The sequence below is a fragment of the Ovis aries genome, chromosome 2, assembly GCF_016772045.2.
Source record: "Ovis aries strain OAR_USU_Benz2616 breed Rambouillet chromosome 2, ARS-UI_Ramb_v3.0, whole genome shotgun sequence".
Taxonomy (NCBI): Eukaryota; Metazoa; Chordata; class Mammalia; order Artiodactyla; family Bovidae; genus Ovis; species Ovis aries.
In genome coordinates, this window is record NC_056055.1 from 205,025,701 (window position 1) to 205,052,732 (window position 27,032).

The following is a 27,032-nucleotide window of genomic DNA, read 5'->3' on the forward strand; positions in this document are numbered from 1 at the left end:
TTTCACTTTGAGTTAATTGTTGGGTTAACTATACCAGACTGGTAATGGCTACAGTAAAATCTGCATAACAAAAGCTAGTAGATTTCTCTATGTGTAGGAAAATAAATATACATTGAATACCTTCTCTTTACAGAAAAAATACTGCTGTGAAGACATAATTATAACTTTCACATAAATGAAGTCACAACCATCATGATTTACTCCTCCCCAAAGGAAGAAATTCAGTGGAAAAGAGGGTGTTTTTGGGGATAGTAGAATGCATGAGACCTGAATTTAAACTTGAGCTACTGCCTGAAGGTAATAATTTTATTTTTTGACTAATTGAAAGTAACAGCTCTATAAAAGTTAACTATTCTCTATTACATATTAATGAAAAAGTCAAATTACGCTTTTTGTATAGGTACTTTGTTTTGTTTATGGTTACCAGTTGAAAGAGAACATTTTATTCCTAGCAATTTAGTCTTAATATCTTCATTGTTTGAAACCTTACTTTGAGGTGGTTAATTGAAAGTTAGGGATAATAATCTATAGTATGTGCTGCCATCGAGGTTAGATGGGAAATTTGGGTATTTTAAGTCACTGCAGTTGTCAGGATTGAGGAGTATAATGCAAATTGATGGAAGAATTAGGGAAGGCAGGAGTAATAGTTTTCACTTTATTCAAATTATTTTTTGAAAAGGATGTCTGTAATTTTAAAAGTATTTTTAATCTCCATTTCAACAATAAATCAGGTCAACAGATATTGACACCCACTTTTTCTTATAATAACCACAAAAGCCTTTTTTATCATGTAGTACTACTCCATACTAAATGTACTGCATAAAGGAAAATTTTGAGTTTTGAATTCCCAGAAGACAGTAGGAAAGAAGTTACCTTTCTTCCATTTGCAAAATTCCAGTCTGGTCAAGGAGAAGGCAGTGGCAACCCACTCCAGTACTCTTGCCTGGAAAATCCTATGGACGGAGGAGCCTGGTAGGCTGCAGTCCATGGGGTCGCTGAGGAGTCGGACACAACTGAGCGACTTCACTTTCACTTTTCACTTTCATGCATTGGAGAAGGAAATGGCAACCCACTCCAGTGTTCTTGCCTGGAGAATCCCAGGGACTGGGGAGCCTGGTGGGCTGCCGTCTATGGGGTTGCACAGAGTCGGACACGACTGAAGCGACTTAGCAGCAGCGGCAGCAGCAGTCTGGTCAAAGTTCTGAAGTAAGAAGTTTATATGTGGCAAGCGTCCTGTGTTATTATCCCATCCCTTTACTAGTGCGGGCTTCCCTTGTGGCTCAGCCAGTAAAGAATCTGCCTGCAATGCTAGAGACCTGGATTCAATCCCTGGGTTGGGAAGATCCCCTGGAGAAGGGAAAGGCTAGCCACCCCAGTATTCTGACCTGGAGAATTCAGAGAATACAGTCCATGGGGTCACAGAGTGGGGCACAGCTGAGCGACCTTCAGTTTCACTAGTGCCCTTCTCCAGGGCACTCATCGTGCCTCCCTCTTCACTACAGCATCTCACTCAGGCCTGCAAAATCCCTTTTAAAGTGCTCCGAGCCTCAAACGTACTTGCTTTCTAACCTCCAAGTTCCAATTTTTCAAGGTAGTTGTTTTTAACGTATGTTAAAGGAAAAAAGTTATTATATAAATATATACAAATTTGTCAATGACTGATAATCTCTCCAGAGTTTTTCTTTTTAAGAAAAAAGACCTTGTTAACTCCAATGAAAATTTCATTGATCAAATTTCAAATAGGGTAAGGAAAAGCAAGTGAAGAAAAGTGTATATAAACCAGTAAGGGGTGATTTGCAGTGGACTCAGGGTACATATTAGGAAACTGAGAGTAAGTTTTCAGAATTTTTCCCCTAAGCTGTTTTTACTTTTTACCTCTCTGTCGTAAGGTCTGCTTTTGGATCTGTTTACAGAATATTTTCTCAGTGACTGCAGTTCCTGCATAGTTAGAATTCTAGCTTTTTCATGAGGTCAGAGATGTTTAGATTTTTTGTAGGAGGGTTTTGTGTGTTAGAGACTGCCTGTAATTAAATTTCAACCAGGAATAGTTGAGAACAGAAGTGAATGAAGAATTTCTTTAGCACGTTTAGTTTGCCAACCTATCAGAAAACAAAACAAAACATTAAAGCCATGACTAATGAAGAAAGGGATTCCTTGATGGGTCAGCAGTAAAGAATCAGCCTTCAGTGCAGAAGACACAGGAGATGCAGGTTCCATCTCTCTGAGTCGGGAAGATCCCCTGGGGAAGAAAATGGCAACCCACTCTAGTAATTTTGCTTGGAAAATCCCATGGACAGAGGAGTCTGGTAGGCTATAGTCCATGGGTCACAAAGAGTCAGACATGACTTAATGACTAACAACAACAAGTAAGTCTTAATGCCTTACATGTAAAACTGGACTAAGTAACTGAATCACAGGGTTGTTGAAAGGATTAAATAGAATGACATGTATACAACACTGAGCCTAGTGCTTTACTGTGGTAAGTGCTCAATAAAATGATAACTGTATAATGCTGAACCTCAATTTACTTTTCTATAAATTGTTGATACTAGATCCTACATCACAGAATAAGAGTAATTATTAATAATACTAGCTAGTAATTAGTAAGTGAGCTTCTATGGTGACTCAGATGGTAAAGAATCTGACTGCAACCCAGGGTTTGATCCCTGGGTCTGGAAGATTCCCCGGGAGAAGGGAATGGCTACTCAATCCAGTATTCTTGCCTAGAGAATTCCATGGACAGAGGAGCCTGGTAGGCTACAGTCGATGGGGTTCGAAAAAAATATGATAAGCATTCAGTAAGCATTAAATTATTTTATAGCTATGATTAAATTAATAATCCTTATTCTGTTTTAATAGTGCTGATATTTAAAAATTAGAATAAAGTCTTAAAATATTTCTTTTTTTTTCTTTTCATCAAAGGTTTTTATTTCAGCTGCCTAAGGACTTTGGCTTTCTGCTTTCTGGTTCTGAACACAGCCTAGATTTTCTGACCACTGGGAAAGGGCAATCCAGATTCGTTGCGACCCCATGGACTGTAGCCCGCCAGGCTCCTCTGTCCATGGGATTTCCCAGGCAAGAATCAAAAATATTTCTTAATGTCACCATGTCTAGATAGTGAATATCTCAATGTATTTAATTTACTTTAAAAAATTGTATTCTTGACAGCAGTAGTTTCAATTTTAAGTCCCTCAGTAGGACGTGAATTAATTGGATCTAAACTCTGTGAACATTTTTTGTTTGAATAGTTATTTTTATACTCAGTGCACATTAGAAGTCAGTCAATAAATGACAGTTAAATTAATTTTAGAAGTCAGGATAATCAACTATTAGGAACATAAAATCTTAGAACTGAGTGGGATCTTTAATGAACTAGTAATTGGAGTTCAGAAAAGTTGACATTGTTTTTTTTCATCAAATCTAGACTGACCCTTTGTTTTTTACTACATGTAAGATGTTGAATTTAAAACAGTAATATTGAAATAGAACTTGTAGATCATCTGAAAATGTAAGACTTTTTGTGATTTTTTTAAAGATAGTATAGAAAAGTACATATAGAAGCTTTATACTAAGCCCAGGTAAATTTTGATTACATCAATGAGATGACTGATATTTAACAGATTTTTGTCTTCAAGAATCAAATTATTTATAGATAGGTATATTTTTAATCTTAGTTTGCATAATTATAGGTAGTAGGAATAATTTATTAGGTACTGACAGTGTCCTGGGAATTGCACCAAGCCCTTTGCATACATTATTTTGTTTAATCTTTTTAACAGCCTTGTGAGGGAGATGCAGTATAAATGCCAATTTGCAAGAGAGAAAAACTAAATCTCAGAGTAGTTAACTAAGTATAAAGCTGAAATTTAAACCCAGACCATTTGACTACAGAACACTGTCTTCAACTGTTTTATACAGTTCTACAGACAAAGCTTTCTCAATTTTTATTTTATAAGTTAATGAAGAAGTAATACATTCTCTCGTTCATCCTAACTGCAGCATTGTCCAGAGTGCAGTAACTTAACCAAAAATTTCAAGATAATTTTTAAATTCATATACTATGGTTTGTTACTGGCTTTAGTTTACAGACACTCTGATTGCTTTTTAAATATAAGGGTTTTTTTTTTTAGAAAGATTTGTTTTGATTTTTTTGGCTGCACCACGTGGCAAATACGCGATCTTAGTTCCCCAAGCAGGGATCGAAACCCAGGCCTGGTGGTGAAAGCACTGAGTTCTAACCACTGGACTGCCAGGGAATTTTCTTCCCTTTTTTTTTTTTTTTTTAAACCCTCTTCATCCATATCTCCCACTGCCAACCCCCTTGCTTGTGGCAACCACCAGTCTGTTCTCTGTATCTGTGAGCTTGCATTTGTTTAAGATTCCACATATGAGAGAGGTCATACAGCATTTGTCTTGCTCTAGCTATATAGTTTTATGGCTTCTTTAGTGAAGTGTCCTTCAAATATGTTGCCTACAGTTGATTGGGTTGTTGTCTTATAATTGAGCCAAAGCAGTTCTTTACAGAGTTTGAATACAGAAAAAGTTTTTTCCAAGTGTATGTTCTGCAAATATATTCTCCTGATCTGTAATGAGCAAATTTCATCACTTTAAAAAAGTCAAATTTGTAGACTTTTGTCTTTTATATTTCATGCTTTTTGTGTCCTATTTAAGATATCTCTGCTAAACACAAAGTCAAAAGATTTTCTCTACTGCTTTTGTCTAGAAGTTTTATAGTTTTATAGTCTATGATACATTTCAGGTTAATCTTTGATATGAGGTAAGGGTCAAAGTTTATTGTTTTACAGACAGTGATTTAGCAATATCCCCAGGGAGTAAGGCAATTTTGGAGGTATATCTGGGGGCAAAATTGCCACCTGTTGAAAACCAGTGTACTAGACCTAATCTTTTTGGAATACAGATTTCTTCCTTTTCAAAGCTTGTCATTCCAATGTTAAGTGGTATAATTGTATGTTATGGTAAGAGTTGTATGTATATAATCTCCATCTGCACCAAAATATCTTTTAAAATTATGTAATGGTATCATATGGCACATCTCATAAAATTAAACATTTTCATTTAGAGTAAATCTTTGTAAAATGAGAATTTTAGAAGTGTCTGAAAGCATGTAACAACAGTGTTTGTCACATAGCAGCAATCTTAATAAACCAGTACATGTGTATAATTAAGGATAGGGTGAGTAAACTACATAACACTAATCTTTGCTCTGCCTTGAATTTACTCTGGTGCCTTTGCAAATCATTTAACAAATTTATTTTCTTAATCTTATAGGGTATAAATGACTTAACCTAAGTTGTATGGGGTAATACAGAGAGATGAGGAATTTATTTAAGACAAATATTCTATAAAAATATTATGTATTTTATTTGATCAGGCATTTAAACTCTTTCAGCTATTAAACAACAGAATAAAATGGAATTGAATATGATATCAGCATGGAACAGTCTGTTGATTCATTAAAAGTCAACCATAATGATTCTGAAGAGTCAAAAACAGATTCTCAGGTATTTGAAGTAGGAATTCAACTGGGAACTTTTTTTCCATTCAAAGGGAAAACAAATAGTATTATATTTAATATATTCAAGAATTTTAACATTTAATTTTCCATAATCCTGTCATTTATTTAATTTTATATTATAGAACTTAATAAAGTGATATATTCATAAAGATTTATATATAAAGAAAAACCTGCATGTTGAATTGCATTTCATCATTTCACATGGTATTCCAATGAACAATTTTCAGTAAAATAATAATAAAATTCAACAGTTTCACTTAAGAACTCCTGTCTGTATCAGTCTGAATTGATAACCCTTACAAAAAGTAAAGTGAATAATGAACTAAAAAATGAATGTTTCTATTTTTTTATCATAACCATTCTATGTTTTAAAAAATTGTGACATATTTTACAAAACACTCAAGTGACTTTTTTGTTTACAAAAGCATCTAACCTATATGGACTCCAGTGAGCCTTCTTTTGGACAAGATGGTTCGCCTAGAGTTTTACCTGTTACTACTCCTGAAGAGGACAGTTCACTCACATCTCAGAATATACCACGGCCCCTTACTCAGACACAGACCCTTTCTGCAGAGCAGTTTCATCTAGTGGACCAAAATGGGCAACCTATTCAATATGAGCTTCAGTCATTGGGGGATTCTAACGCACAAATGGTGAGTAGGTTTTTAAAATAAGCAATTTTCTGCTGTTTGGCAAATGTATTAGTCTAACTTGATGACCTTAATTTTTTGACACTATTGATTTGCATTCCTTTGAAAACACTGTCTCTATGATACTCATTTTTAAGTTATGTAAGGATTTTAAAAGATTTCCTAGGAATTCTCTGCTGGTCCAGTGGCTAACACTCCATGCTTTCTTTGCCTTGGGCTCAGGTTTGATCCCTGATTGGGGAACTAACGCATGCTGTGTCGTACAATCAGAAATAAAATGAAATAGATTATTTCCTTTCACAACTACAAATAGTACTTCAAACCAATATAGCCCAGCTACCACCTTGTCTAGGCAAACTTGTGCTTTGAGACCAGTTGGAAATGTAGCGTAATTGGTCACTAGTGCTAATGTGCCAGAGCTTACATATAACTTACATTTATTTTTTGTTTGTACATTTAACTGAACTCAAAGTTATTTGCTCTATCAGTATCTCATTTACTGATTTGCATGCCACATGCTGGTGTGCTTTCTTGAAGAAAAAGAAAGCAGTGGAAGTACCAATGAAATGATGGAATTTAGACATACCCTTATTGATTTTGTAGGTCAGTATGTAGATGTCATGTGAATAACAATGTATAAAATTGAAAATGGTGCTTTAAACTGTTAGCCAGAGGTATTTATGACCAAGTTCATAAGTTGAGTAATAAAGGTGAAAGATGGTTTTGATTGAAATAAAATTGAGAAAAACTTCTAAATTGCTCTCTGATTAATAATATATTAGCAGTAATATGAACAATAATATATCTGTTTTGGTTGTTTTTTCAAATTTTCCTGCAGTGAGTTTCAATTTAGTAATAAAAATTACTTTTAAAATCTTAACTTCAAATACCAATTATGCTTAAGTAGGCAACCATTTATGATAACCCAAAATTAACCTTTGTTTTTGTTTCTAGTCTAGAGCATTCTAGAGTTAGTAATCTATGTCCTTTGGCTCCCTTTTAATCCAGCTAAATTTTGGGGTTGAGAGTTATTGACTGAGAGGGGGCTAATTGTAGACAACTTTTTTGTGTTATGTTCAAGCTCAACATTTTAAGGGCTTCAGGACTGAAATGCAAAGTAAGGGTAAGCTTCTGTAACCATACTGTTATCACCATCAGAGATTAATAAACAACAAATAATTTAGATGTGAACGGATCCATTTTCATATTTCATGTTCAGAATGAAATACTTCTATAATTTCCCCTGATATTTGATATTTATTCTAGTTTCTATCAGAACATTTAGAAAGTCTGTATATTCTAATGGAAGGATATGAGTCTGAATGTATAAAGGGTGCTCATTTTACACGTAACTTTCCTAAAAAGCATGTTAAAATTATTTATTTATCTGGGTCTGAAAAAAGTTGGAGGTTTCATTCTCTCTGTAATTGTATTAAATCTTCTATCTGCAGTAATTATAGAGGGGATTTTTACACTGTTTGGGGTAGGAGGTGATATAGAGAGTTATTTGAAGTTGTGAAATAAGGAAACATGTCATGAACTTGGAAATAAATGTAAGCAACAAAATGTAACTAGTTACTTTCTCCAAAGATCAGAAGCTGGTGATATTCTGGGAAACTTAGTGGAGATTTTTAATTTTTATTGTTTACTTTAAAATAGACTTTTAATTTTAAGATCAGTTTTAGGTTCACAGTAAAGTTGAGCAGAAAATACAGATTTCCCTCCCATATGCCCCCTGCCTTCATATATGCATAGATAGCTTTCCCCATTATCAGTATCTCCTAACAAGTAGAGCTTTTGGTAAGAAATGACTTTTTTTTTTAAGCTGTCAGTGAACTAGCAAAGTTTCTGTAGTGGGTGAATCTCCTATGGATGGGAAGAGGTTTTAGAGTGAATCAGGGGTGATATTTTTTATTTACTAGAAATATTGTGCACGAAGAGCCCAGTAAATATAAAACTACTCGTCAGCCAAGATTTTCTGATAATTTTCGTGGTTGGCCTCAAATAGAATGTATTGCAGCAGATGATTCTTCAAAGCTATGTTTGTTTTCATAGCAAAGATTAAAAATAATTACTTTTTTGGTAATAGAAGCAGTAATGTTATTATCACCACTGACAAATTATATGAACTGAAAATAGTTTTTAAGGTACCAGGTGGAATAAGCTAAGAAAACAGAAAATAGAGATTCTCTTTCACTGTTGGGAAACAGTTTCAAAATTAAGAGGATATTCCATAAATTATTCTTAATTATGAAATTTCCATATGGTTGAATAAATTATAACTTCATTATATATATATGTATTTATTTGGATTTAAAAATAACCACAACACTCTTATAAGAATGAATGAAATATTTTTCACGTATATCTAATCTCATTTATATGGAAAGAATTTAAAACTGTTATTATTATTGTCTTTTAAAGTCCAGCAGGGTTTTTGTATTGTTTTATTTTTGTCTTTTTTTTTAGGTTAAGTAACATCATCAGGTATTGGGAGGCAACATAGTACACCTGCGATTATGGGTAGAAGACTAAGGCAGTACAGAGTAGTGGTTAAAAGGAGTAGGACTGCTTGGGTTTGAATTTCAGCTCAGAACTGTATATATAGCTCTCTGTTACTTTGCATGGGTTTTGTAGCCTCTGTGTGATAATTTCCTCATGTATAAAATGTATATAGTTTATGAAGATTAAGGTACTATGTGGAAAGTCCTGCCACTAGCATGTCAACCAATGGAAGGCAGTTGTCATCATCAAGGGTTTACAGTGGTTTTTTTCATGCTGAGGTGATAAGAGGTATGGCAAGATATGTTTAGCTCAACAAACACGATAAACATTGGTGGAAGGAAACAATTCCTAATCTGAATTTCTGGGAAATGTTTATGATTGTACTTAAGGCATTCTATTTTGTTGCGGTTTAGGTTTGTTGTCGACACCCCCCCCCCCCCCCCCCCCCCCTGCAAATGTAAAGTTTTTCAAATGACCCTCTTGAGTAAGAATACTGTCTCTATCAGGCCATTAGTAATGTTTCCATGTTTTACATACCAAAAGGGAGACTTGAGGTTGGAATGCTTAAGGAGAGTTTCCTGCCTTAGGGAAAACTGAGGACAGGGGGTTTTGGGTAAAGCAGTAAAACTGTTAGTAGTTTTTTAGGTAATAAAGTTTATAAGGTGTCTAGAAAGTCTGGAAACAAAGGATAAACTTATTTTAAAATAATATTTTGGTTATATTTTAAGTCATAGGCTCACAATGTTTTTCTTCAGCTTACATGCTTTCTCAGTTTACATTCCTTTAAATTTGAGGCAATGAATTCATTTGCTAAACTGAGAAAAAAAAGGAAATAATAAATATACAATTTCCATATGTTTTCAAACTTTGGGGGCAGTTTGTATTATTCCTTATGGATCAAGACAGCATATAAAAAATGCGGAGCTATAAAAATCCTGTTTAAACATTTTACAAGTTACTGTTTTTAAATGAAAATTAAACTGTGAGACTAGTGATTATCATACAAATAGGTCAAATGTGTGGATAATACATTATCTTTAATCCAGTCAGAGACTTGTTCAGCTTACTAAGTAATTAGACTTCATACCCATGCAATGATTAAGATCATAGAACATAGGGTCAGACTACCTGTTTTGAATCCTAGCTTTACCGTTTATCGACTGAGAGACTTTGGGGGGAAGTAAAATGTTATGTACCTTGTGTTTACATCTATAAAGTGAGGGAAATGATAGTATCCGTTGTTGAGATAGGCATGTCTAACAGTTTTCTAAGTAGTGATTCTGTTGAATCATTATAGACTTATGCACTTGATTTTTTTAAAATGCTTCCAAGATGATTGTTGCCAGCCCATCAGAAAATGGACAGGTGCTGCGTGTAATTCCATCTCCCCAGACAGGAATGACACAAATGATTATACCTCAGGGACCACTTGTGGATGAGAATAGTCCTCAAGGTGAGTAATTATGGGATATAGGGGATTTAAGAATGTTTTAAAGAACAAATGTATATTTCAGAAAATCACCCCATGAAAGTCAGTGCTAAAGTGGATTTCTTTGGGTAAGATTGTGAACTGAATGATTAGAAAAAGTTTCTTAGCCCAAATAAATTTCAAGTTCATTTTTCAACTCCTGTCTAGGTTAGCTGTCTATTTCATTTTGGAATTCTATGAAGCTGGTTGACTCTTGCTTCCTCCCAAATGACCAGTGAGCATAAAATAAATTCTTCTTAACTTTAATAACAGTAATAATAACAGCAATAATAACAAGAACATAGTGCTAATAGCTACTGGAGACATTTTATATTTGTATTTTTATCAATATTGTTGTTAGGCATGTGACATTCATTTGTAAAATATTCTTCTCATCTCCTCTTTGCTCTTTTCTTCTTTACTTTGTTCCTTCAGATTGCAATAGAATCATGCTCCTTATTTATTTTATTCTTTCTTTACCTATTTGATAATATCCCTATTAGTTCTCTTCCTTTTGCTTTCTTTCCTTTTCCATCTATTTGAATCTCTTTTCTAACATCATAGCTACACTGTTGTGGTTTTTTCTTAGATAATGATTTAGGGTAGATATTCTTAATTTAGTGTTACGATTCTGTGTCTTTGATAGCAGTTGTTAAAACTTAAGAGAAAAAAACATAGTTTGCAGAAAACATAAACATGATGTAGAAACAAAAAGGAGTTAGTTTTACATTTTCTTGTTATATTGTGGTTCTTTTAATATAAGTTGCTTCTGCCATTTTTATATCCAAGCTGTTCAATATAAGTTCCAAAACTTAATTATAAAACTTCAATAATCAGTTTTACAGTTTAAAAGCAAGTTTATCAGAGAAATTACCTGTAAAGTATAAGTTTTATTATCTTTAGCTTCAGAGCATATCTTCCCTTTCCTGTTTCACATATATTAGTTTCAGTTAGTTACATTCTCATCGTCTTTTAAAGTATTAATGTTGCTTTGCTCTTGTTCTTGTTAAGATGTCTCCGAAGAGAAACCCAGTGACAGAAACTTAGCAGCTGTAAGAGTGGATGCTCTAGCAGACGGTGACAGTAGTTACATTCTTCATCCACAGGCATCCCTCACATTGCCCAAAAAGACAGTGACCAGGTGAGTCAGTGAGAAAGAGGAGCTCGTCTTTGTATATCACCATGGAAATCACTTTTTACGATATCACATTTAAGGCTGGCTGCCTATAGAGAAGATCAGAAATGCAAGGAATGGAACAAGGCATCATCAAGTACATCCTTAAATCATTTTAATAGCATCTTGGCAACAAGGAAACTACTTAAGAAGCTGTAAAAGATCAAAGCGCTACTTTACCTCAGTGACACTTGCTTGTTATCTTTGAAGAACTCTGAAAACAGCTAGCATTAATAGAGTTTTTAAAATAAATATGTATTCTAGGTCCTATAATTTTTAATGGTTCATCACATTTTATCACCTCTGTGGTAAATTGTTTAAAATGTTTTTGTTGATATCTATTTCAGCTTTTATTTTTGCCATAAAATAACCCTCTTTATAATAATTTAGGGAAATACAGACATGGGTTTTGTATTGATATTTTAATTGTTCTGTGAAAATATTTTAAAGTTAACACAAGTTAAGTGACATTTAATCTTAAACATAATATCATGTTACTATTAATAAGTCACCTGAAGGTGGTTTATTAGCTCATTTTTTGTTAAATGAAAAATGTATAAGAATACAAAATAAGCTCTGAGAAAGACATATAAAGCAGTTGAATTTGTTGAAACTACAGGTATTTGGAAAAACAAACTTAGACTTTACTTTAGGAATTGATAAAATAGTAGTGATTGAAAAAAAGCATAGTTACAGCCATCAGAATAATCTTTCATCATGACAGTTTCTCCTTGATGACTTCAGTATTGTCTTTGACTGGCAAGAGGAAAAAGCAACTGAATGCTCTGTGTGTCTGTGTACCTGGTAATATATATTAATATATATTCTCACCTATCCCAGGATACCCGAAGAACCTCTTTTGGCTCCACTCCAGCCACTTTCTTCTAACACACCTATATGGGCCTGCCGTCTTAGGAGCTGTGAGGTGAGTTAAAAAGTAATCCTTACGTAGATTGACTTAGTTGGTTATAAATATAATTCATTGTCTACTTGAGTATAACTAATAGAGGCTGTGTCTGTAATATTTTATGTTTGTGCTCCTTATCTATTATTTTATTCCTTAGGGATTATAAGATCTGTTAAAGCAGAGATCATACAAATCCCTTCATTCTTCACTTACATTTCTTCTCTTATAATCTTTTCCTTGTCTTCCATGAAACTTCATGTTTCTTTATGTTTAATCTTTTAATCATTCCTTCACTTTCTTTGCTTGCACTTTTTTGTTTTCACATTCTCAGTGGAAATTCTTTAAGGTTCACTGACCTTATCTTGTTTCTCTATTTCTTATCCCTCGAAGAGCTTCCCAACTTTGTTGACTTTCAATTCTCATTTTATAAAAATGATCCCAATTCTCTATGACCAGTTCTTTAATTCTTCCCTTGCTTTTGTCCCAGATCTCCAGCTACTTACTTGAAGCTTTACTTGAACTTTACCTCAAATTCACCATATCCTAAACAGAAATCATCTAACATACAACAACTAGCTCTATTTCCTAAATTTTTTGTCTGTATAATGACAAATACCATTTTCTTAGATATAAAGTTTTCAATTAATTTTTTCCCATATTTAGATAATCACCTGATATTTTTAGTTTTTCCTTTAAAGTGGTTTAAAAAGAGCCTCTTCCACACAGCCTTTTATAATCTTGAACTCAGTTATAGTAACAGCCCCCCCATTAATCTCTTTGACTTTTCCATTTCTAGTCCTTACTGTGTGGTTTTCTAAATCTACCAATCTTTTTTTTTTTTTTTGATGTGGGCCATTTTTAAAGTCTTCATTGAATTTGTTACAATATGGCTTCTGTTCTGTATGTTTTGGTTTTTTGGCCATGAGTCATGTGGGGTCTTAGTTCCCTGACCAGGGGATTGAATCCACACTCTCTGCATTAGAAGGTGAAATCTTAACCACTGTACCACTAGAAAAGTCCGTAAAACTACTTATCTTGACATACTACTTTCATTATCTTTTCTCACTGCCCAGTAAGCTCAGTGTTATTTTTTCCACATCATTTAGCCACTTGTTACTGGCTTTCAAAATCATTCATAATCAGTTATCACTTAATCTTGTCCTATTTTATTTCTTACTGTTCTCCAGTTTATCTTTGATATGTATTAGCCCAGTCTTCTTACTTTATACTAGCACTTTAGAATCTTCCTTTATGTCCCTCTTCAATTGTTTTTATATCCATTTCCTAATGTTATTTTTTTCCTTCTACTTACCTTTCAACTACTATTCTTCAAATCCCAGTGCAAGTCCTATATATCTTTTCTGAAATATTCGAATAATTATTTTTTGCCTATTTCTCTCTCAAAATTCTTTGAAAATTATTGCCATAACCATTCTTCATTATTTGCTAGCTTGGGTTATTCATTATTACATAACATTTAGACTATATACTTTTTGAGGAAAGGGATCATGGTTTTCTACATATAAACCATACATGATAATTAGTATTTAATTATTAAAATGCTTCATTGTTTTAAACATTCTTAAAATACAAGAAGGAAAAGCATTATGTTGGTTTTAGCATTTTGAGGAAATTTCTTATCATGAAGTCAAATGATGTATTATGTATGTTAGGACATTATTACTGTTTTTGCTTTTCTAAGTTACATACTTGTTTGTATGTATAGATAGTAAGATTTTTTTTCCCCTCACCTTTTTGTTAGTCATGGTTTTTCAATGGTTTCTTCCTCAAGTTACTATCCTTGTTGTTTGATGAAGGGTTTTGTTGTTTGTTTTTTTTTTAAAAAACCAGAACGATTTGTCAACCATGAAATTTATATACTTTTGGCTCTGCTGGGTCTTCATTGATTCTTGTGCAGGTTTTTCTAGTTGCAGCAAGTAGGGGCTCCTCCTCATTGCTGCGTGTGGGCTGCTCGTGGCAGTGGCTTTCCTTGTTGTGGAGCATAGGCTCTAGGCTCACGGGGCTTCAGTAGTTGCGGCTCCTGGGCTCTAGAGCGAGGGCTCAGTAGTTGTGCACAGGCTTAACTGTTCCATAGCATGCAGAGTCTTCTCAGACTAGGAATCGAACCCGTGTCCCCTGCATTGGCAGGCAGATTCTTATCCACTGTGCCACCAAAGAAGTCCTGATGAAACTTTTTAAAATCATTATCATAAACTTTATTAAATGCTGTGGACATTAAAGCATTGGCAATTAAGTGGCCAAATTACTTCATTTTATACCATGGTACATTGTGTAGCTTATCTAACATATATCTTGCAAGAAATTAGTTGAAGCTGTTTAACAGCCTGAATTAGTTCTAGTGAAGGATTCTTTTTTTTTCTTCAAGCTATATCAATAGTAAAAAACATTTTTGGTTAATGACTGAAGAAGTATTTTATGCATTTTGCTTTAAAATATTGTTTCCTAGTCCTTTTTACTTTTTGTGTTTCTATTAATGATGTTTTTCTTATAGGCATTTTTTAGATTTGACCAAAATTTATTAGTTGGAAAAATTTCAATACTGAATTAAACTTTTATCTCCTGATATGGGTTTGACTATATTGTAGTTCTGAACTTTTCCTTTCCCTGACAAGATTATATACTCTATTTTATTTGTAAAAACATGTCATGGCTAGACTTTATGTCCCTGCTTTTATTTGTAGATGATATTTTGATGAATAACTATCTAGGCTAGAAGAAAATTCATAAGCACAGGCATTTTCATTATTTTTAAGGGAAATTATAGATAATGTATTGTTTGGCATTAGATTGTCTCTCTTTTATTACGGCTCAGAGTATACCTACAACAGTGTGTTCATACCTTACTTTTGTTAACTGTATTCTTGCCAGGTGAAATATTTAGTCTAATTAGGATCAACGAGATCCCTGTTCCACATTTCTGCTCTTATTCCCTATAAGGGAGAAACGTGAAAGTGAAGTCACTCAGTCCTGTTTGACTCTTTGCCACCCCATGGACTGTAGCTTGCCAGGCTCCTTTGTCCATGGGATTTTCCAGGCAAGAGTACTGGAATGGGTTGCCATTACATGGAGTCAGTTCTAGATCTAAATGCATTTCAGTTTAAGTGATCACAGTTAAAAAAAAGTTCTCTATTGGTATAAAGAAAGAAAGAAAGAAAGAAAGTGAAATTGCTCAGTCATATCTGACTCTTTGCAGCCCCATGGATTACCAGGTTCCTCTGTCACTGGGATTTTCTAGGCAAGAGTACTGGAGTGGGTTGCCTTTCCTTCTCCAGGAGATCTTTGCGACCCAGGGATTGAACCCAGGTCTCCTGCATTGTAGGCAGATGCTTTACCATCTGAGCCACCAGGGAAGTCCAATTGATATAGAGAAGTCTATTGGTATAGAGACAGCTTTTTTCTTAGTTGAGAGATAGATAGATACTATCAATTTATTTACATGATAAATTTATACATTGCCTTGTTTCAGGGAGAATTTAAGACAGCTTACAAAAATACTTAAAAATAAATTAGCAAGGTAGAAGTTAAAATGGAAGCTGAAGAATAAAGAAAAACAAGAATGGAATTATGAAGTGAAAGTAAGAATGTTTATCTTAATGAATTATATGTGTGTGTTTACATGCACACACATCTGTAATCTAAGTATCTGTATTTAAAAAGGGGAAACCTAGTTAGTTACTAAGGTCTGTATGTGTTAGGTAAAAGTAATTATGTTAATTTCCATAAGATAAAAGAAAACCTAACTATTTTTGATACTAGGCCAGAATTTCTCTCAGAGGAAGATCTTCATTAAAAGAATATTGATATAATAAGCAAATTCTTTGACATCATTTTTTATAAGAGATAGCCATCACAATTTTCATAGGTTTTCAAATAGATTCATTCGTCATATTAAAATGTTATTTCAGGAACTTCCCTGATGGTCTAGTGGTTAAGACTCAGTGCTTCCACTGCAGAGAGCATGGGTTGGATTCCTGGTCAGGAAACTAAGATCCTACATGCCTTGTAGCCAATAAATAAATGAACAAATACATTAAAAAAAAAAAAATCTAGTTCAGTAGAAGAAGCCCCACAGGGAACCAGTACTTTGTGGCTAATTTTATGTTGATCTGGTTGGATCCGGGGGTAGAATTTTATTTGGGAGAATGAATACATAATATGTTCTTCAAACTATCTTCACTAAGTATTAATTCTCTCAAACAAGATTTTAATAAAGATACTTTGGCAGTGAGTTTGGCATTATACTCGAACAAACTACTACAAAATATCTATTTGATGATGATGTTTGCATTCAGCTCAGACCTACTGGTTGTAATAGACACCATTGACCTGAGGGCAGAAATGATGTTCTTTTTTGCAAGATTATGAGTCTTTCATCTTAGGCCACCACCTTATTAAATTTCTTGTACAATGAAGCACAATTGTTGATTATTTTGTTACTGAATTTCTACGTGCAGAAAATTGGAGATTCATACCGTGGCTACTGTGTAAGTGAGACTGAATTGGAAAGCGTCCTAACATTTCACAAGCAGCAAACACAGAGTGTTTGGGGGACCCGCCAGTCTCCGAGCCCAGCCAAGCCAGCTACGCGCTTGATGTGGAAATCCCAGTATGTCCCATATGATGGAATCCCATTTGTCAATGCAGGTACTTTAGTAAAGATTTATTTTTAAAAAGTTCAGCAGCAGCCATGATCCATTGTGAAAATGTGATTTTCCTAAGGTGATACATTTTTATTTTGGTAGATGACAACTGACTGTTAATTGGTGAAAATGTGTATTAAACTGAAAAGAAAACTTACAGTAAATACAACCAATCATTTTATGTTGTAAAATTATATTTTAGTATGTTAGGGTAAATAAATAATACTTTCTACTGAAAAATGAGAAGTAAAAAATAACTAAATTCAAGGTAGACCTATTTAATAAAAATTAAACCATAGAGCAGTTTTATTATTTTAAATATGTGTAGCTATTGTAGTTGGGTTTTTTTCCCCCCATCCAATCCAGATATTCTTTCCTTCTGTCTTGATTTGTCTTGTGGGGAAAAAAAATCAGTTTGTTTTGTATAGCTTATAACTCTGGGGATACTGTACAGGATTGGTATACAATTTGGAATTATGATATAGAATTCTGATATTCTGACATCAGGTGTGTTACAGCATTCTCAGACACCGTGCTAGTGCTTACTAAAGCAATAGAGTTTCAAGCAAGTCCCAAAGTGTCATCCTAGGACTAGTCAGACCACAAAGAACCTAAGAATAAGTTGTTCGTTTCCGAACTATGTTGGGTGAGCCATTCTACCAGAAGAGTTGTAGACTCATCCTGGACCTCTGAGGGTAAAGAAAACTCCTTAGAGAAAGATGAGATAAATGTAACCCCTTCTGCACAGGTTTTATTCTGCTGCCTAGTTCTAATCCCTTTTTTTGTTTTAATTAATTTATTTTTTAATTGAAGGATAATTGCTTTATAGAATTTTGTTGTACTCTGTGAAACATCAATATGAATCAGCCATAGGTATACATATATTCCCTCCCTCTTGTCTAATCCCTTCTTAACTCTCCTCAGGCAGCTACTCTGTGAATATGGTATGTATTTTTGTATTTCATCATACATATTTGTATTTATAATATTTTTTATTATTCTAAATATTTTATAGTATACATAAGTAGTAAAATATAGATATTATTAAGTAAACTTTTCACTGACTCATTTTGAAACTCTCTCCATGATACTTACAGATTCTGGTTAATTCTATTTCATTATTATATAATTTAATATCATATAATATGGACTATTACATAATAATAAACTGTTGCTTAAATTTGGTCTTTTCAGCATGTGACCAAACTGCAGTCATTTTTCTACTAATGGTCATTTACGTTGTCTCCAACTTTTCAATACTACAAAGAATTCTGTAGACTAACCTTCAATTTACATATTTTCTGTTCAAAAGTGTAAGTAGTTTTCTAGAATATTAGTTTGAAACACAGTTTCTGTGGGTCAGAAATCCAAACTAATTTTTTAGTTTTGTGTGCGTTAAAGTAGAATTGCTGGGTTGTGAAGTAGTCTCACTTTGTCTTCACAAGATTATCACAAGTTTCTCTCTAAGATGATAGTTCAGGTCCAAATCCCTTCTCTAAATTTTTTTTTCCAGATGTATTTCAGAATTCTAAATTTTTTGGATGGTAATATGATAATATTACAGAATGCTCCCAGCAAGTATTCTATAGGCAATATTACTTGCTCAAACCTAGTAAGACTTTATAGTTACAGTAAAAGGAATAAATAAAGACTATAAATAGCCCTGTGAAGTTCACACCAGGTTTTACAGCCAAATGTATTCCAAACAGTTTTGTTTTCTCTGCTTTTTAAATTTCAAAATCATACATGAGGGATTGACAACCTGTATTAATTTTTAGTCCTTTCAGCAAGTATGAAAACTTCCCTTGCCCACATTTGTTCTATGATTTAGCATTGTCAGATTTAAAAACATCTTTATATTATGGGAATTTTCATATGGATATCAAAGTAGAGGTGATAATATATGAAAGTTCATAACTCCATGTATCCATTCTCCAGCTTCTACAAGTATCAGAATATGCTCAGTCTTGTGTCATTTATATCCCTATCTACTTCATTCTCGAAGGTGATTTCACAGGAAATTCCAGATATTATTTTATCTATAATTACTAAGGTATATAATATATACTAAAGTATATGTCTGAAATATAAGAACTCTTTATATATATAAATGTAACAACAGTTCCATTATTGCACTTTAAAAGAATTAATACCAATTTCTAATGTCATCAATTGTCCAATGTTCACGTTTCCACTTAGCTCATAATTTTTTTTTTCAGAGGTTTGTTCAAATTCACAGGCAAACCAAGTTCACAGATTAAATTTGGTTAAGTTTCTTCTCATCTAAAAATTTCTCTCTTTTCCTCTGGGTAGTTTGTTCTGTAGAGTTTGCCATATTCAAGATTTTGCTGCTTCCGTCTCAGGGTTTTTTTTTAAAGTGTTCTTTTATCTCCTGTATTTCCTATAAACTGTTAGATAGGAGTTTGATTAAATGAAGATTTAGTCTTCATCAAAGTATTTTGGAAGAATACTTCATAGGTGTGCTGTATACTTGTTATTGCTACCTATACAGCATTTTTAGCGTTAAGACTGATCAGTAGATTCAGTTGTTTAAGAGTATTGTCAGATTTTTATTTTTGTCAATTTGAGGAGTGTGAGAGTATTTTAGTGTTTTAATTTGCATTTCCCTGCTTACTAGTGCATTTGAGCATCTTTTTATTTGTTTATTTAATATCCTTTTTTTTCTTTCTGACTTGCCTGTTCATAGTCTTTGCCCATTTTTCTGTTTGGTAGTTAGTTTTTATTTTTAAAAAATTATTTATGTTTCTTTTATTCTGCATATTAATTCTTTGTTTTATGTATTATAAAATAGTTTCTCAAGCTGATTTTCCTTTACCATTACTTAGAAGAAGTTAGTATCATTTTTATCAACATTTTTATTCATGATTGGTGTGTTTGGCTTTATATTTGCAAGGTTTGCTATACCCTACATAGGTTAGGATATTCAGCTTAGCGTCTTAAATTGTATCGTTTTCACATCTACTTACTTGTATTATATATTGCAGTGTAACAAATTACCCCAAATGTGGTGGGTGAAAACTACGAACATTTACTGTCTCACAGTTTCTGTGGGTCAGAAATGCAGGAGCAGCTTAGCAAGGAGGTTCTGCTGCAGGTTCTCTCACAAGAATGCAGTTAGTTGGCTGGAGCACAGTCATCTTAGGGCTTGCCTGGGGGTGGATCTGCTCCCAAGCTGACTCCTGTGGCTGTTGGTAGGCTTCTTTCTTGCTGGGTGGGCCTCCTCACAGAGCTGCCTCACCATGTGACATCTGATTTCACGAGAGAGAACAACTGACCAAGAAAGTATCTTAAGATGGGAGTCATAGTCTTCTTATAACTTAATATCAAAAATAAATCCTGTCACTTTTGACATCTGAGCCACCAGGGAATCTACAAATGGACACACCAGATGGTCAATACCAAAATAAGACTGATTATATTCTTTGCAGCCAAAGATGGAGAACCTCCATACAGTCAGCGAAAACAACACCAGGAGCTGACTGTGGCTTAGGTCATGAACTCCTTATTGCCAAATTCAGACTTAAATTGAAGAAAGTAGGGAAAACCACTAGCCCATTCAGGTATGACCTAAATCAAATCCCTTATGATTATACAGTGGAAGTGAGAAATAGATTCAAGGGATTAGATCTGATAGACAGAGTCCCTGAAGAACTATGGATGGAGGTTCATGACATTGTACAGGAGGCAGTGATCAAGACCATCCCTAAGAAAAAGAAATGCAAAAAGGCAAAAGGGTTGTCTGACAAGGCCTCACAGATAATGGAGAAAAGAAGAGAAACAAAAAGCAAGGACAAAAGGAAAGATATACCCACTTGAATGCAGAGTTCCAAATAGCAGGGAGAGATAAGAAAGCCTTCCTCACTGATCAATGCAAAGAAATAGAGGAAAACAATAGAATGGGAAAGACTAGAGATCTCTTCAAGAAGATTAGAGATTCAGAGGGAACATTTCATGCAAACATCGGCACAATAAAGGACAGAAATGGTATGGACCTAACAGAATCAGAAGATATTAAGAGGTGGCAAGAATACACAGAAGAACTGTACAAAACAGATCTTTATGACCCAGATAATCACGATGGTGTGATCACCCACCTAGAGCCAGACATCCTGGAATGAGAAGTCTAGTGGGCCTTAGAAAGCATCACTACAAACAAAGCTAGTAGAGGTGGTGGAATTTCAGTTGAGCTATTTCAAATCCTAAAAGATGATGCTGTGAAAATGCTGCACTAAACATGCCAGCAAATTTGGGAAACTCAGCACTGGCTATAGGACTGGAAAAGGTCAATTTTCATTCCAATCCCAAAGAAAGGCAATGCCAAAGAATACTCAAACTACCGCACAGTTGTACCCATCTCACAGGCCAGCAAAGTAATGCTCCAAATTCTCCAAGCCAGGCTTCAACAGTACATTTACCATGAACTTCCAGATGTTCAAGCTTGATATACAAAAGTCAGAGGAACCAGAGATCAAATTGCCAGCATCCATTGTATTATTGAAAAAGGGAGAGTTCCAGAAAAAATCTACTTCTGCTTTATTGACTATGCCAAAGCCTTTGACTGTGTGGATCACAACAAATTGTGGAAAATTCGTGAAGAGATGGGATACCAGACCACCTGACCTGTCTTCTGAGAAATCTGTATGCAGGTTAAGAAGCAACAGTTAGAATTGAACATTCAACAACAGACTGGTTCCAAATCGCGAAAGGAGTATGTCGAGGCTGTTATATCGTCACCCTGCTTATTAAACTTAAATGCAGAGTACATAATGAGAAATGTTGGACTGGATGAAGCACAAGCTGGAGTCAAAATTGCTGGGAGAAATATCAATAACCTCAGATATGCAGATGACACCACCCTTATGGCAGAAAGGGAAGAAGAGCTAAAGAGCCTCTTAATGAAAGTGAAAGAGGAGAATGCAAAGGCTGGCTTAAAACTCAATATTCAGAAAACTAAGATCATGGCATCTGGTTCCAGCACTTCATGGCAAATAGATGGGGAAACAATGGAAACAGTGAGAGACTTTATTTTGAGGGGCTCAAAATTATTGCAGATGGTGACTGCAGCCATGAAATTAGAAGACCCTTGCTCCTTAGAAGAAAAGTTGTGACCAACCTAGATAGCATATTAAAAAGCAGAGATACTACTTTGCCAATAAAGGTCTGTCTAGTCAAAGCTATGGTTTTTCCAGTAGTCACATATGGATGTGAGAGTTGGACTGTAAAGAAAGCTGAGCACCAAATAATTGAGCTTTTGACTGTGGTGTCAGAGAAGACTTGAGAGTCGCTTGGACTGCAAGGAGGTCCAACCAGTCCATCCTAAAGGAAGTCAGTCCTGCATATTCATTGGAAGGACTGATGCTGAAGCTGAAACTCCAATACTTTGGCCTCCTGATGCAAAGAACTGACTCATTTGAAAAGACCCTGAGGCTGGGAAAGATTGAAAGTGAGAGGAGAAGCGGATGACAGAGGATGAGATGGTTGGACGGCATCACCAACTCAATGGACATGAGTTTAAGTAAACTCCAGAAGTTGGCGATGAACCGGGAGCCCCGGCATGCTGCAGTCATGGGGTCGCAAAGAGTCAGACATGACTGAGCGACTAAACTGAACTAAACTGTACTGAGCACTGAATAACTGATGCTTTTGAACTGTGATGTTGGAGAAAACTCTTGAGAGTCCCTTGGAGTGCAAGTAGATAAAACCTGTCCATCCTAAAGGAAATCAGTCCTGAATATTGATTGAAAGGACTGATGCTGAAACTGAAACTCCAATACTTTGGTCACCTGATGCAAAGAACTGTTTCATTGGAAAAGACCCTGATGCTGGGAAAGATTGAAGGCAGGAGGAGAAGGGGATGACGGGGTGAGATGGTTGGATGGCATCACCGACTTGATGGACTTCAGTTTGAGTAAGTTCTGGGAGTTGATGAAGGACAGGGAAGACTGGTGTGCTGCAGTCCATGGGGTCACAAAGAGTTGAGCACGACTGATCGACTGAACTGACTGATGACTTCTGCCATAGTCATTAGAAGTAAGTTAATAAGTCTAGCTCATGCCCAAGGGGATGGAATTACCAAGGATATGAGTACCAGGAGCCAGGATCATTGGGGGCCGTCTTAGAGGTTGGTAATCATGTGATTCAAACAGCTCAACTAGAAATAAGGAAATCAATTATAAAAGGAAATAAAAATATAAAAGACTTTCATATTTGTTAACAAATGTAGCATTTGCTAATTTCTACTTATAAGGTAATAAATTTTATTATTAAAATTATGTGTATGTAAATATCAGTTGACATTCAGTAGATGTGGTGTTTGCTGATTTCCTCACATAATTTGATACAATTGGTAAATATTATAATAAACTTTTATATTTATGTGTTTGTATATCTCAGTCAGACTGATATTTTCTTTCCTTAAGATTGTGTAATTGGAAGTATAGATTTTGTCACTGCTACTACCAAGTTGTTTTTAATCTAGCACCCAGTGCAGATGGATACTTGAATTAATATCAATAGTTGGTTTTGGCCCACAGGGAGTAGAGCTGTGGTAATGGAGTGTCAGTATGGGCCAAGGAGAAAAGGTTTCCAGTTAAAAAAAATTGGTGAGCTGGAAAATAGGTCTTGTCAGCTCTACAAAGCCACTTGTCCAGCCCGGTAAGCTTCATTTTCTTTTATTTTTTATTAAGTACTTATGTTTGTATAGTTAATATGCACATGTGCATGTTTTTATTACATTTAAGCTGTGCTGGAAACTAAACAGTGAAATCTGTTTCCTCTTACCCTGCATGTCCCACTTGAAGGCAACAACTCTTACAGTTTCTTGAGTAACTTTTCAAAGATATTCTGTATATATGCCTATATATGTGTATATATATCCCACTTTACCCTCATAAATGTTGACGATTTCAATAAAGATTACTAATATTTTCTTTCCTTAAATTTGGGTAGTAGCATACCTTCTTTTCTTCTATGAATTCACATGGATATATTTCCATTCTGAATGCCTAATGTGGTTATTTGCTCAAAACGATTATGTTTCATACTAGTGTGATTGTAGAGACATATACTACTATATACACTTTAAAAAATTGTTTTAAATTTAGGTATAATTGATTTATAATGTGTTAGTTTCTGCTATACAACAAAGTGATTCAATTATACATGTAATTACTTACTCATTTTCATTTTCTTTTCCACAGTAGTTTATCACAGGATATTAATCATAGTTCCCTCACTATATCATAGCACCTTGGTGTTTTACTCTATGGTTTTTTTATTCATTCCCAATATGTCTCAAAGCTGCCTCCATGTCTGTATATAAATGAGCTGATTCCTTCTTTTTATTGATTGATCAATTGATTTTAAAAATTGGAATAGAATTGACATATAACATTATATTGGTTTCATGGTTCCTTTTTAATAGCCATATAATATTCCACTTGTAGATGAATTATCATTATTAACCCTCTGCCAATGAACTGTAGGCACTGAGAAGTATTCTTCATTATTATTTATGAAGCTACAGCTAATAACATTGTAGCTATTTCTATATCAATGGACTAAATTCCTTGTAATTAGATTGTTAGGGCAAGTATTGTGTTCTTTTTAAATGATGGCAATTTTTGGAGAGTTGGAGAGTTGCTTGGTGGTGATTTTACCAATTATATTCACAGCAACAATATATAAGACCAACATAGTTAGTTTTAGGTAGAATAGGACTACTGAGTTAGTCGTTGCTTTGACTGAGGATGAAAAATGTACACGAATGAAAGATTTTTATAATGTCTTTCAGTAATAATATTCTGTTTCACACATTTATAGTGTTTCAAATCATAAGATAAAATTTAAAAGTAACATGTAAATGTTAAATTTAGTTGAGCTTTGAAATGCTTATTTCAGCAATACATCTCATATCACAGTCTCATCGTTCTCAAATAATTTTTAAAGCCAGTTAAGCTTTAATCTGATAATGTTAACTTTAGACAGTGTTAAAACCTGACCGTTAATCATGACCCATTAAACAATTGCTTTGAAGTATAACCAATTTAGAACTTTAGACCGAACTTGGGAGAAAGTCACTATATGTGAAGAAGTTATTTTATTCTCAGTCATTCTAAAAGTACTTTTTGAGTATCTGCTATGTACCAGAAAGAATGAAGAGACAGAGGCAAAGCAAAAACAACACCCAGTTGTGGATGTGACTGGTGATGGAAGTAAAGTCTGATGCTGTAAAGAGCAATATTGCATGGGAACCTGGAATGTTAGGTCCATCAGTTCAGTTCAGTCGCTCAGTGGTATCCGATTCTTTGCCATCCCGTGGACTGCAGGACACCAGGCCTTCCTGTCCATCACCAACTCCCGGAGTTTACTCAAACTCATGTCCATTGAGTCAGTGATGACATCCAACCATCTCATCCTCTATTGTACCCTTCTCCTCCCACTTTCAATCTTTCCCAGCATCAGGGTTTTCAAATGAGTCAGCTCTTCGCATCAGGTGGCCAAAGTATTGGAGTTTCAGCTTCAGTATCAGTTATTCCAATGAACACCCAGGACTGACTTCCTTTAGGATGGACTGGTTGGATCTCCTTGCTGTCCAGGGGACTCTGAACAGTATTCTTGAATACCACAGTTCAAAAGCATCAATTCTTCAGCACTCAGCTTTCTTTATAGTCCAACTCTCACATTCATATATGAATACTGGAAAAACCATATCTTTGACTAGATGGACCTTTGTTGGCAAAGTACTGTCTCTGCTTTTTAATATACTGTCTAGGTTGGTCACAACTTTTCTTTCAAGGGAAAAACATCTTTTAATTTCATGGCTGCAGTTACCATCTGCAGTGATTTGGGGGTCCAAAAAAATAAAGTCTCTGACTGTTTCCACTGTTTCCCCGTCTATCTGTCATGAAGTACGGGGACCAGATGCCATGATCTTACTTTTCTGAATGTTGAGTTTTAAGCCAACTTTTTCATTCTCCTCTTTCACTCTCATTAAGAGTCTCTTCAATTCTTCTTCACTTTTTGTCATAATGGTGGTGTCATCTGCGTATCTGAGGTTATTGATATTTCTCCTGGGCAGTCTTCATTCCAGGTTGTGCTTTATCCAGTCCAGTGTTTCTCATGATGTACTCTGCATATAAGGTAAATAAGCAGGGTGACAATATACAGCCTTGACATACTCCTTTCGCGATTTGGAGCCAGTCTGTTGTTCCATGTCCAGTTCTCTGTGTTGCTTCTTGACCTGCATACAGATTTCTCAGGAGGCAGGTCAGGTGGTCTGGTATTCCTATCTCTTCAAGAAGTTTTCACAGTTTGTTGTGATCCACACAATCATAGGCTTTGGCATAGTCAATAAAGCAGATGTTTTTCTGAAATTTTCACTTTTTCAATGATCCAACGGATGTTGACAATTTGATCTCTGGTTCCTCTGCCTTTTCTAAATCCAGCTTAAACATCTGGAAGTTCACAGTTATGTACCGTTGAAGCCTGGCTTGGAGAATTTGGAGCATTACTTTGCTGGCCTGTGAGATGGGTACAACTGTGCGGTAGTTTGAGTATTCTTTGGCATTGCCTTTCTTTCGGATTGGAATGAAAACTGACCATGAGTTAAGGCAGATTGGAAGTGGTCAAACAGGAGATGGCAAGAGTGAACATTGACACTTTAGAAATCAGTGAACTAAAATGGACTGGAATGGGTGAATTTAACTCAGATGACCAATATATTTACTACGGTGGGCAAGAATCCCTTAGAAGAAATAGAGTAGCCATCATAGTCAGCAAAAGACTCCAAAATGCAGTTCTTGGATGCAATCTCAATGATCTCTGTTCATTTCCAAGGCAAGCCATTCAGTATCACAGTAATCCAAGTTTATGCCCCGACCAATAATGCTACAGAAGCTCAAGTGAATTGTTCTATGAAGACTTACAACACCTTCTAGAACTAACACCCCAAAATGATGTCCTTTTCATTATAGGGGACTGGAATGCAAAAGTAGGAAGTCAAGAAACACCTGGAATAACAGGCAAATTTGACCTTGGAATACAGAATGAAGCAGGGCAAAGGCTAATAGAGTTCTGCCAAGAGAACGCATTGGTCATAGTCAACACCCT

General features: G+C 34.8%; 1 protein-coding gene across 33 annotated transcripts in view; it reads left to right on the top strand.

Annotated features, from left to right (window-relative positions):
* Positions 1–27,032, top strand: part of CARF (calcium responsive transcription factor) — an 86,570-nt gene that overhangs the window by 4,289 nt on the left and 55,249 nt on the right. For 13 of the 33 annotated variants that reach the window (XR_009599398.1, XR_006058974.2, XR_006058975.2 and 10 more), the window contains exons 2-10: positions 134–297; positions 2,923–3,075; positions 5,411–5,522; positions 5,962–6,189; positions 10,024–10,144; positions 11,171–11,300; positions 12,174–12,258; positions 16,716–16,905; positions 23,456–23,576. Coding sequence is in view for 14 of the 33 variants with exons in the window: in XM_042244970.2 (XP_042100904.1) it covers positions 5,454–5,522; positions 5,962–6,189; positions 10,024–10,144; positions 11,171–11,300; positions 12,174–12,258; positions 16,716–16,905; positions 23,456–23,576 (944 nt within the window). In the remaining 19 variants the exon portion in view is untranslated. Of the gene's footprint in view, positions 1–133; positions 298–2,922; positions 5,523–5,961; positions 6,190–9,988; positions 10,145–10,327; positions 10,395–11,170; positions 11,301–12,173; positions 12,259–16,715; positions 16,906–23,438; positions 23,577–27,032 lie in introns of those variants that run through there. The other 20 variants (XR_009599388.1, XR_009599389.1, XR_009599391.1 and 17 more) reach the window with 8 other exon arrangements.